General features: G+C 52.7%; 1 protein-coding gene across 1 annotated transcript in view; it reads left to right on the forward strand.

Moving 5' to 3' along the window:
* NACAD (NAC alpha domain containing) overlaps positions 1-4,489 on the forward strand; it is a 63,931-nt gene extending 59,442 nt beyond the window's left edge. The window contains 3 exon segments of the mRNA XM_063147577.1: positions 694-825; positions 1,862-1,984; positions 4,453-4,489. Coding sequence (XP_063003647.1) covers positions 694-825; positions 1,862-1,984; positions 4,453-4,467 — 270 coding nt within the window. The 3' untranslated portion in view covers positions 4,468-4,489.
* The last annotated feature ends 7,942 nt before the right edge of the window (positions 4,490-12,431 follow it).

Consider the following 12,431-nt stretch of genomic DNA (forward strand, 5'->3'; position numbering starts at 1 on the left):
AAATCTCCTTCAAGGGCATGGCTTGGATCCAGGACCTGCCTTCAACCAGGATGATCAGGGGGTCTGGAAACAAAGCCCTATGAAGAGAGACTGAAAGAACTGGGCATGTTTAGCCTAGAGAAGAGAAGATGGAGGGGAGACATGATAGCACTCTTCTGATACTTAAAAGGTTGTCACACAGAGGAGGGCCAGGATCTCTTCTCGATCCTCCCAGAGTGCAGGACACGGAATAACGGGCTCAAGTGATCTACTGATCGAAGACAAGAAGCCCAACTAGCTGGAATCTGGCTTCCTTTAACTTGAGCCCGTTATTCCGTGTCCTCGATCCTCCCAGACTGCAGGACACGGAATAACGGGCTCAAGTGACAGGAAGCCAGATTCCAGCTGGACATTTCTAGGGAGGTTGTGGGCTCTCCCACACTGGAGGCCTTCAAGAGGCAGCTGGACAACCCTCTGTCAGGGATGCTTTAGGGTGGATTCCTGCATTGAGCAGGGGGTTGGGCTCGATGGCCTTGTAGGCCCCTTCCAACTCTGCTATTCTATGATTCTGTGGTCGGGAGGGCTCAGCTCACGGAAGGCTTCCCAAACACACGCATCACAGGCCAGACCATCCTGCTTGTCGTGAGAGGCAAGGGGAGGTGGGCCGGCCCTCACAGCTTCTCCCCCCCCCCGTCTGCCCCCCCCCCCCTGCAGATTGAAGACCTCTCGCAGCAGGTGCACAAGGCTGCGGCGGAGAAGTTCAAGGTCCCCGTGGAGCATTCGCCGCTGATCACAGAAACTGCCCCCACCCTCACCATCAAGGAGGAGAGCGAGGAAGAAGAGGAGGTGAGGACAGGGCGGGGTTGGGGAAAGAGTGTGAGGCCAGTCCTCCGACGAGACAGCGATGGGCAACTCTGGTGTGGGAAGAGGAATCCGTCTGATCTCTGAAATAACAAGGGGACCCCCCACAACCCACCTGCCGCTCCCCACTTCCAGTTGGGGATGGGGGAATGGCGTGCCGAGTCTGTCACTCACCCCCAGTGGACGAAGGCAGGGGGTCAGTGAAGCTCCCTGGAGCAAGATGTGGGGTGGAGGACGACTCCTTCCCTTGGCACCTTGGTCAGGGCGGCTTCGCCGCGTGCCGGCCGGCTGGCTTTCTCCCAGCCCGAGGAAGCCAGTGCACTCTGGCTGAAGCCATCTAGCACTTTGGCCGGTGGCCCAGCGGCATTGTGGGGCACGGCCGTGCTCTTTGGTGTGCTGATGTCTGGGCACTTCAGCCGGTGACTGGCTGAGGCTGATGGGAGCTGTAGTCCAAAACATCTGGAGGGCAGCAGGTGGTAAGTTCCCTCTGTGGTAGGTTCTCCTCCCTGCCAGCACCTGTTGGGTTTGGAAGAGGAGAACCAGCGCAGTGCTGAGTCCCCAGGGGCAGGACCGCCCCCCTCCCCCAAGGCACACAAGCTGACACAGCGGCCTGGCTCTCCGAAGGACAGCAAGGACTCCTCTTGGTTCCTTGGGCAAGGGCGGGTGTCCTTCTTTTCACCAGCGGGAGTTGTGTAAGGGAGACCCTGAAGAGCCACGCAGATGGAGGTCGTTGTCAATCCGGACTCCCATATCCGAGCATCGCCTCTTTGACGTGCACCCTGGGCCAGTGTTTGCCCGGCTTCAGGGCCACCTCTTGGTGCTTGGGAGCTCCTCAAACCCCCCCCCCACACACAAACCCTGCTCATTCCGAAGGCCAAGGTAACCCCAGCCTCCCTCAGCTCCCCCAATAAAAGGCTGGATGGGTTTTTGTTGGGTGTGTGGGTGACGGCACACAAGATGGAGGCCGTGCTTCTGGCGCCCAAGGTGGGACCTTGGTCGACTGCTGCCGCTTTTTCTCCAGGTGGACGAAACGGGTCTGGAGGTGAGAGACATCGAGCTGGTCATGGCTCAGGCCAACGTGTCGCGTCCCAAGGCTGTGCGGGCCCTCCGGCACAACAACAACGACATCGTCAACGCCATCATGGTGAGTCCGGTGCCCGGGGACCATCTGGCCAGGGCGGTGGGTGCAGAACTCCGCCCCGATGAGAACTTGCTGTCGGTGCCCACTGATGAGGGAACAGTGCAGAGAACACCTCTGCCTGGTGGCTCCTCTTCCTCCCGTCGGCGTTCGTGTCACCTTGTTCATTTCTGTGCTGCTCAATGGCTATGTCTGATCTGGCCAGGGTCATGGATGCCTTAGTTACATCCCGTTTGGACTGCTGTAACACGCTCTACATGGGGCTGCCTTTGAAAAGTGTTCAGAAACTTCAGCCGGTCCAGAATGCTACGGCCTGACTGTTGGCCAGGCCTGGTTAGGGAGCCTGAGACTCACTTGTTACAACAGCTTCACTGGCTGCTGGTCTGTTTCTGAGCAGAATTCAAAGTGCTGGTTATGACCTATAAAGCCCCATATGCCTTGGAGAAGGCTGTCTCCTCCGATACAAGCCTGCCTGATTCGTAATCTTCTGGAGAGGCCCTTCTTCTGAGACCACTTCTTCAGAAGTACGTTTGGTGGTGACCCGAGACAGGGCCTTTTTGGTAGCTACTCCCAGGCTGTACAATTCCCTCCCAAAAGAGGGCAGGTGTGTTTCTTCTCTCCTGTCCTTTTGCTAGCAGGCAAACACTGCTTTACTCAAGAAGGCCTTTGGCATGGAAATGGGTCTGTTGGTTTTATTTATTGTATTTTAATGTATTTCATTGTTTTAATAGGGTGACCCTATGGAAAGGAGGACTGGGATCCTGTATCTTGAACAGTTGCAGAGAAAAAGGAATTTCAGCAGGTGCCGTTTGTTTGCATGCAGCACTTAGGGAAATTCCTTCTTCATCACAACAGTTGAAGATGCAGGAGCCCTGCCTAGCGTGACAGATACCAAAGAGGGTAGGGCTCCTGCAGCTTTAAGTGTAGTGATGAAGAGGGAATTTCACCAGGTGCTACATGCCTACAAATGACCCCTGCTGAAATTCCCTCTTCTATTCAACTGTTAAAGGTACAGGAGCCCAGTCCTCCTTTCCATAGGGTCACCCTAGTTTTAATCTACTTAAAATTGTTTTGTAAGCTGCCTTGAGTGCCATTTTCAGTAGACAGGCAGGGAATGAATGAATGAATGAATGAATAGATAAATAAATGCCAAGGCTCTTTGGGTGGGTCACAAAAATTACAACTCCAAAACAACAACAACTTTGTCTCCAAAGTATGTCCCTAAGTCAAGTCCACTGAGCAGCCTTTTCCAACCTGGTGCCCTCCAGATGTGTTAGACTGCAACTCCCATCATCCCCAGCCAGCTGGTATGCTGGCCGGGAATGCTGGGGGCTGTAGTCAATACAGGTTTGAGTAGGCTGCTCTATGGGGGCAGGATTCTTCTGATACTGCTGACTTGAGCCCCGCAGAGACGTCTGAGTTTCTTGCTTCCTTTTGGGCTACTTTTCTCTGTGGGCTAGATCCATATTGAGTCACCTTTACCCACTGAAATCAGCAGGACTTAAGTCAGTCATGACCGACCTGTGCCATTGATTTCAGTGGGTCTACTCTAAGCATGGCTAAATCTGGATCCAAGCCAGTGTTGGGTTTATTTAGAAGCCTCCCTGTTATTTCTGGCAGGGGATCTGATAGAAAAAAACCCTGAGGAAACCTTCTCTTTCTCCTTCAGGCTTTCCTTCTTGCTGCCTTTCTCTCCAGTTTGCAGACCCAACACATCTGGAGGGCACCAGGTTGGGGAAGGGTGTGTGTGTGTGTGTGTGTGTGTGTGTGTCCGGCCTCAGCTAGGCTGCCCCAGCTCGGTGCCTTGTTTAGAATCCACCTTCTCTCATCCTTCCCAGTCGTAGACCAAAGCCTGGTTCTCCCATGCATCACTTGACAGGATTTCTGCTTGCTTGCTAGACAAGTGCATGAAATCACTCCTCTGAAAAGCATCGTGTTTGAGTCAATGTGACATGTCAATACCAAGTATCAAATGGGAAAAGGAAGGAAAGGAACCTCTCGTGCAAGCACTGAGTCATTACTGACTCTTGGAGGGACGCCAGCTTTCGCTGACGTTTTCTTGGCAGGCCTTATAGCGGGGTGGTTCGCCGTTGCCTTCCCTGGCCGTGATTACCTTTCTCCCAGCTAACTGGGTACTCATTTTACCGACCTCGGGAGGATGGAAGGCTGAGTCGACCCGAGCCGGCTGCCTGAAACCAGCTTCCACTGGCATCGAACTCAGGCCGTGGGGAGAGTTAATTCCTGGAGGAGGAGGCGGTTGGCTGTACGCTACCTCCAGTATAACAGGCAGTAGGCCTACGTATACCACTTGCTGGGGAACATGGGTGAGAGGGTGGTGTTGCACTCATGGCCTGTTTGTGGGTCCCCGGCCGACAGCTGCTTGGCCACTGTGGGAACAGAGTGCTGGACGAGACGGACCCTTGGTCGGATCCAGCCTCAGGGCTCTTCTGATGTTCTTTCTCTTTTTCATGCAGGAACTGACTATGTAGCGACCGGCTGACAACCACCTCCCTGTTACTCCCGCCCCCTCCGCCTCCGCCTCCCCTTCTGTATAGATGCACAGTTACCCATATCCAATTCAGCTGTTGTTCGTTAGGACTGCAAATAATTAGTCCCAACTATTCTGCATTGATAATGCTGCTCAATAAATGCTATATTCACTTGAACTGCACACAGCCTTCGGACTCCTCCTTTTTGGGTGCGGGCGGGGGCATCCTTTGTGTGTGAATTGCTTCTTGAGAGGCGTCGTCGCTGGCTGGGGCGTTAAGAAGGCAGAGTAAAAACAATCTGATTCTCCCAATGAGCAGGGACCGAACGAAAGACGCCTGGCAATCCGCGAAACACAGACGTAACGGAAATCTGCACATTGCTAGCGCCAGGTTGGGCGGGCGGGGAGAAGGTTGAGGGGAGACATGAGAGCACTCTTCAAAGACTTGAACGGTTGTCACACAGAGGAGGGCCAGGATCTCTTCTCGATCCTCCCAGAGTGCAGGACACGGAATAACGGGCTCAAGTTAAAGGAAGCCAGATTCCGGCTGGACATCAGGAAAAACTTCCTGACTGTTAGAGCAGTACGACAATGGAACCAGTGACCTAGGGAGGTTGTGGGCTCTCCCACACTGGAGGCCTTCAAGAGGCAGCTGGACAGCCACCTGTCAGGGATGCTTTAGGGTGGATTCCTGCATTGAGCAGGGGGTTGGACTCGATGGCCTTAGAGGCCCCTTCCAACTCTGCTATTCTAGGATTCTATGAAGGCTTTCCTATGCAAATGAGTCTGTCTACTTACTGTTATCCTTGTTATTTAAAAGTGGCTCAAATTAATCTCTTCCTTTGGAGGTGCTGCTGCCCACCTCTGCTTCGCGTGAATGTTGCAGTGGGGAGTTAGGACTAAGGCCAGCCACTTTCTCCCCTTCTGTCCAGGCCAGGGAGAAGCTAACTGTTCACCCAGACGCCACTGCTAACCTGGCTTTTATTTATTAAATTTATATCCCGCCCCTAACCACAGGCTTCTGGGCAGTTTGGCAGCAGCCCTGCTGTTCTGTCCTCCTTCGGATTAGGATCTGCCAGTGAAATTTGATTTGGCAGTAGGTTGGGAGAGCTAGAAGGGATGTTTAGTCCCATAGTAAATGCAGGGGCCTTGATGCACAGGTGTGGGGAAGGGCTGGATAAATGCAGCGCTGGGGGAAGAGGTCTGACAAGCTATTGGCCTTGAGAGCTCAATGGAACATCCAGTGTCAGGGACAGTCTACCTCTGCCTATCAAGTTTTTGCAAACTAACAGGAGAGGGGAGAAGTCATCACCTTTGCCTGCGCGTGGGCTTCCTCAAAGTGTCTGGCTAGCTGGTACAACCAGATAGTTGCAACAATAGCTGGAAGGAGACCCGTTCTCCACCTCAACTCTAGGCCACCTCCCATCAACCTCAGCATAGTCAGAGATAATGGGAGTTGCAGTAGAACAGCTGGAGATGCACAGTTTCTCCCCCGCTCTTGGCCTAGATGCACTGATGGTCTGAGCCAGCACACCTCCTAGATGTGTGGACAAAGATCAGTATGTGGTGTTCCGCTAAGGGTGTGCGCTATTGTGTAGTCCCTGCAAGGGGAAAGGCAGCAGCAGCACAGGGAGAGGAGCCCTTACTTTGCAAGGTTCAGCTGCCAGCATCTCCAGGTAGAACCGGTAAAGTCACTTGTTAAGACCCTGGACAGATGGTAGGCGCTCAGGGGGGCTGTGGTGGGTGCTAGTGTGGCCACAGGCATGGTGTTGCCGGCCGGTTGTAGACCAAACAGAGCTAAATGGACCAATGACTCCAGAACCGGCCACTTCTAATGACAGTTAGGATAGGACCACCTCACTTTATCGCTTCTCTTAGAACGATCCCTGCCCTAGGCCAACCCACCCTGATGTTCTCCAGCTCTGTTGGTCTGTAACTGTGGCTGGGGAAAGTGGAACTTGTCATCAAAACATGGCTTGGGACCGCAATACCTGACGGAACGCCTCTCCCGACATGAACCTACCCGTACACTGCGCTCAACATCTAAGGTCCTCCTCTGAGTGCCGACTCCGAGGGAAGCTCGGAGGATGGCAACTAGGGAGAGGGCCTTTTCAGTGGTGGCCCCCGACTGTGGAATGATCTCCCCGATGAGGCTCGCCTGGCGCCAACATTGTTATCTTTTCGGCGCCAGGTTAAGACTTTTCTCTTCTCCCAGGCATTTTAACAGCATTTAACAACGTTAAGTTTGTTTTTAATGGACCCCAGAATTGTTGTTTTTAAATGGATACTGTTGTTTTTATACTGTTTTTTATGTTTAGATGGTTTTTAAATTTTGTATACTTTTAATGTTTACCATTTTTAATTGTTGTAAACGGCCCAGAGAGCTTCGGCTGTGGGGCGGCATATAAAAGTAATAAATAAATAAACAAACAAACACATCTGGAGGGCACCAGGCTGGGAGAGGCAGGCTGAGAGTTTTGCATTTTTAAGAAATGGCCACTTTCTGTGAGAGGGAAAAGCTCAGTTGCAAACACTGAGCTTAATACATCAGTCTATTTATTTGTCCCATTTATTATCCCCCTTTCCTTCCATTGTGGGGTTCCATGTGGTTCCCAGGTGGTCTCCCCTTCAAGTACTGACAGGCCTTGCTTCGCTTCAGCAAGGGAGCCACCTCTGGTACCTTCAGACCAGGCCTGGTGGGGGAGTTGGGGTGGACCAAGCCCTCTACTCCAGGAAGCGCCATCGTTTCCCTAGCAGAAGATGCTCTCCCATGTTGATTGGAAGACGGCCCGCGCTTTTGTAGCTCAAACCAACCTTCCCTAATCTCGAGACAGGGATGTCCAAACCGTCCAGAGGGCTGCTCCCATCAGTCCTAGCCAGGATCCTGAGAGTTGTCATCCTAAACACCTGGTGGGCATCAAGTGAGGGGAAGGGTAGGATCATAGAGTTGGAAGGGGCATCTAAGGCCATTGAGTCCAACCCCCTGCTCAATGCAGGAATCCTCCTTAAAGCATCCCTGACAGAGGGCTGTCCAGCTGCCTCTGGAAGGCCTCTAGTGTGGGAGAGCCCACAACCTCCCTAGGCAACCGATTCCATTGTCGTGCTGCTCTAACAATCAGGACGTTTTTCCTGATGTCCAGCTGGAATCTGGCTTCCTTTAACTTGAGCCCGTTATTCCGTGTCCTGCACTCTGGGAGGGTCGAGAAGAGATCCTGGCCCTCCTCTGGGTGACAACCTTTTAAGGATCTGAAGAGTGCTGTCATGTCTCCCCCCAATCTTCTCTTCTCCAGGCTAAACCTGCCCAGTTCTTTCAGTCTCTCCTCACAGGGCTTTGTTTCCAGACGCCTGATCATCCTGGTTGCTCATGAGCTCTAGAAAGGTTGTGTTTCCTTTGAAGCAGGCAGCAACTGTGGCTTATAACCATGGCCTGTGGAAGCTACACTGCAATCAGGGCGGCGCGTCTCTGAAAGTCCTGAGGCTGCAAACCGTAGTTGAGGGTTGTTGAATGCAGTGCATGCAGCACAGAACGAGGCTGCTGCCAATGCCTCCTGTGCATAGATTTTATTTTATTTTTATTACATTTTTAGACTGCCCAATAGCTGAGGCTCACTGGGCAGTTCCAGGGATGCTCAATTACGATGGCGCCTGGGGCATTCTGTATCCAGGCAGGATAGAAATCGAACGATAAAACCAATGATGATATCAGTGGAAGCTGTGGTGCCACGAGGTCTCAGGCACCCTCCGCCACGAAACGGCACCCGCCTGGCGCTGCTGCGGCTGATTCTCTTCTATTGACCATGCTGGGAAGGGCGCAAAAGGAAAACGGGGTGCAAGGCGGGTGAGCATCCAAGATGTACCCTGAAAGGGAGCGGAGACCCAGGATGCTATAGAATGGGTTTATTACCGTATGTCTTTGATTCTAAGACGCCATCGATTGTAAGACGCACACTAATTTCAGTACCACCAACAGAAAAAAAGCTTTGATTCGAAGAAATAATAAACGCACCCGCGATTCCGTGCAGAGTGCAGGACACGGAATAACAGGATCAAGTTAAAGGAAGCCAGATTCCAACTGGACATCAGGAAAAACCTCCTGACTGTTAGAGCAGTACGACAATGGAACCAGTTCCCTAGGGAGGTGGTGGGCTCTCCCACACTAGAAGCCTTCAAGAGGCAGCTGGACAACCCTCTGTCAGGGATGCTTTAGGGTGGATTCCTGCATTGAGCAGGGGGTTGGACTCGATGGCCTTGTAGGCCCTTTCCAACTCTGCTATTCTATGATTCTATGATGATCAGAGGTCTGGAAACAAAGCCCTATGATGAGAGACTGAAAGAACTGGGCATGTTTAGCCTGGAGAAGAGAAGATGGAGGGGAGACATGAGAGCACTCTTCAAATACTTGAAAGGTTGTCACACAGAGGAGGGCCAGGATCTCTTCTCGATCCTCCCAGAGTGCAGGACACGGAATAACAAGCTCAAGTTAAAGGAAGCCAGATTCTGGCTGGACATCAGGAAAAATTTCCTGACTGTTAGAGCAGTACGACAATGGAACCAGTGACCTAGGGAGGTGGTGGGCTCTCCCACACTAGAGGCCTTCAAGAGGCAGCTGGACAACCCTCTGTCAGGGATGCTTAGGGTGGATTCCTGCATTGAGCAGGGGGTTGGACTCGATGGCCTTGTAGGCCCCTTCCAACTCTGCTATTCTATGATTCTAAGATGCACCTGTTTTTAAGAGATGTTTATATGGGGGGAAAAGTGTGTCTTAGAATGGTATGCACAAAAGCCCAACAGGCTTCAACCTCTTTGTTTTTTAGGCCGCCTTCAGGGGGCTGTGATGTCTGCAGAAATTATTAACAACGAATTGTTTCGTCGCTGTCACGAGACAATTCGTTAATTTCTGCAGATGTTGCAACAACCCCCCGCCCCCCCGAAGGTGGCCTAAAAAACAAAAGGCTGAAAAGCGTCGGGCTTTTGTAGAATAAACCTTCCTATAGCATCCTGGGACTTTGCTCCCTTTTAGTGTGCAAAAGGAAAACTGCAGAGAGGCAGTGAGGGGAGCCGCCACCGCCCCCAACCTGGCCATAGTAGGCTAGTAGGGCTTGGACAGGGCCAGGAGTTGTGAAGCAGAATTCCACCTCTCTGTAGGTTTGCTCTGTCTGGAAAAGAACGAAGCCGCTCTTGCAGCTTACAAATAAAAGCTGGCCGCCACAGTGCAGAGGGGGCTGGAGGAAGCCGTGGGGATGAGAGCAGCGCCCGTTGCGTTTCTCAAAGTCTGATGCAACCCGAGGCACCAGTTGCCAAGTGGCCCTGCTTGGCACAGGCAGAGAACCCGCGTTGAATCCCCGGCGGACAGCGGCAAAGCCAGAACAGTCTGGGGACAGAACGGTTCGCTTATGGAAGCTGAGATGGACACTGATTTGGATGGCTTTAAAAGGGAATTAGACTATTTCGTGGAGGAGGCTATCAAGGGCTACTAGTCCTGATGGTTCTATGCTATCTCTTGTGTCAGAGGCAGTAAAGCCTATGGACACCACTTGCTGGGGAACATGGGCGGGAGAGTGCTGGTGCCATCAGCGGAGGCCAGTGGCTCCGATGTCACTGGGGTGGTGAATCCACTCCGGGTTTCAGTCAGAGCTCTAAAGGGGAGACGTGAGAGCACTCTTCAAGTACTTAAAAGGTTGTCACCCAGAGGAGGGCCAGGATCTCTTCTCGATCCTCCCAGAGTGCAGGACACGGAATAACGGGCTCAAGTGACAGGAAGCCAGATTCTGTCTGGACATCAGGAAAAACTTCCTGACTGTTAGAGCAGTACGACAATGGAACCAGTTACCTAGGGAGGTGGTGGGCTCTCCCACACCAGAGGCCTTCAAGAGGCAGCTGGACAACCCTCTGTCAGGGATGCTTTAGGGTGGATTCCTGCATTGAGCAGGGGGTTGGACTCGATGGCCTTGTAGGCCCTTTCCAACTCTGCTATTCTATGATTCTATGATGATCAGGGGTCTGGAAACAAAGCCCTATGATGAGAGACTGAAAGAACTGGGCATGTTTAGCCTGGAGAAGAGAAGATGGAGGGGAGACATGATAGCACTCTTCAAATACTTGAAAGGTTGTCACACAGAGGAGGGCCAGGATCTCTTCTCGATCCTCCCAGAGTGCAGGACATGGAATAACAGGCTCAAGTTAAAGGAAGCCAGATTCTGGCTGGACATCAGGAAAAACTTCCTGACTGTTAGAGCAGTACGACAATGGAACCAGTTACCTAGGGAGGTGGTGGGCTCTCCCACACCAGAGGCCTTCAAGAGGCAGCTGGACAACCCTCTGTCAGGGATGCTTTGGGGTGGATTCCTGCATTGAGCAGGGGGTTGGACTCGATGGCTTTGTAGGCCCCTTCCAACTCTGCTGTTCTATGATTCTAATAGGAGCTTTCAAAGGTGCAGACGGCTCCTTTAGAGTTCTGACTGAAACTTGGAGCGGATTCACCACCCCAGTGACCTTGGAGCCACCAGCCTCCACTGATGGCACTCCTGCCCCGGCTGGCTGCTTGGCCACTGTGTGAGCAGACTGCTGGCCAAGACGGGCCCCTGCTCGGATGATACCCATCTATTAAACTCAGCAGAGACCGAAAGCAGCGGGTGACTGAAGACATGAAACCGGGCCTCTGGACTGCTGTTGCAAGGAGACGAGAGCATCTGGCTTCCATTGTGGCGCTCTCCTGCGGTTTTGGACTTCGACTCCCATCAGCTCCACCCAGCAGGGCCTATGAACCGCCCAGAGAGCTTCGGCTATTGGGTGGTATAAAAATGTAATAAATAAATAAATAAATATGGCCAGGACTGCTAGGCACTGTCGTTCAAAGCCTCTGGAGGGCACCAGGGGTGAAGGATCGCTCAGGGTGGTTTCCAGTTTGGAGCCCAGTCTTTCCTATCTATAAACTTAGGGTGACCCTATGGAAAGGAGGACCGGGCTCCTGTATCTTTAACAGTTGTACAGAAAAGGAAATTTCAGCAGGTGTCCTTTGTATATATGGGCAACCTGGTGAAATTTTGTCTTCATCACAACAGTTAAAGCTGCAGGAGCCCTGCCCTCTTTTAAATCTGGTCACTCTAGTATAGCTCCTGCAGCTTTAACTGTTGTGATGAAGAGGGAATTTCACCAGGTCCTCCATATATACAAATGACACCTGCTGAAATTCCCTTTCCTATGCAACTGTTAAAGATACAGGAGCCCTGCCCTCCTTTTCATAGGGTCACCCTAATAAACTGCTCTTGCCGGAAAAGGGACAGCAGCCGGGACGGGGCAGTAAGGCCCGAGTGGAAAAGGCCGGGCAACCTTGCCTGGGCTTTCCTTCTATTGCCTTTTCACATCACCACCTCAAAGCAAAGGCCCAATTTGCGTCGGGGCTGCTGGCAAGCCGGGATTAAACACCCCCAGAGCCCTGTTCTGCCCCCCCTCTTCCTGGAGGGCGGCAGGTCAGCTTTTGCTGTGCACAGCCTGTTTGCTGAGCTAGCCTATTCCAGCACTTTTGGGCTATTCAGTACCCCCAGAGTGCTGAGTCTAGGTTCCTTTGTCCAAGCTGACGTTCTGGGGTGGGGGGCCGCGGGGAGGCAAACTTAGCAGAAGGGCAACAATTTGATGTCCTCTGCGCAGCGAGCGCTGTTGCCGAAAGGGTGGAGGTGCAGCCCTTGCCAGCGTTGTGTTTTATCGGGGCCTCTCCCCTGCCCTGAGCTAGGCGGAGTCCCGTCACCTTCCCAGTCTCCACCTCTGCTTTTTCAGCACATCTTTTAAAAACTTGTCTGGAAGGATCGCCCAGGGCTGGTGCTACCATAGAGGCCACTCAGGCGGCTGCCTAGAGCGCCAAGGTAAGGGGGGCGCCGAACGCTGCACCGGAAGCCGCTCTCCCACAGCAGTTCTGAGAGGGTGGCTTCCGGGCGCACCTTTCCAAAGCCGCCTGCCCGCTCCAGCGTC

This window comes from Elgaria multicarinata, chromosome 1 (assembly GCF_023053635.1).
Source record: "Elgaria multicarinata webbii isolate HBS135686 ecotype San Diego chromosome 1, rElgMul1.1.pri, whole genome shotgun sequence".
Classification (NCBI taxonomy): Eukaryota; Metazoa; Chordata; class Lepidosauria; order Squamata; family Anguidae; genus Elgaria; species Elgaria multicarinata.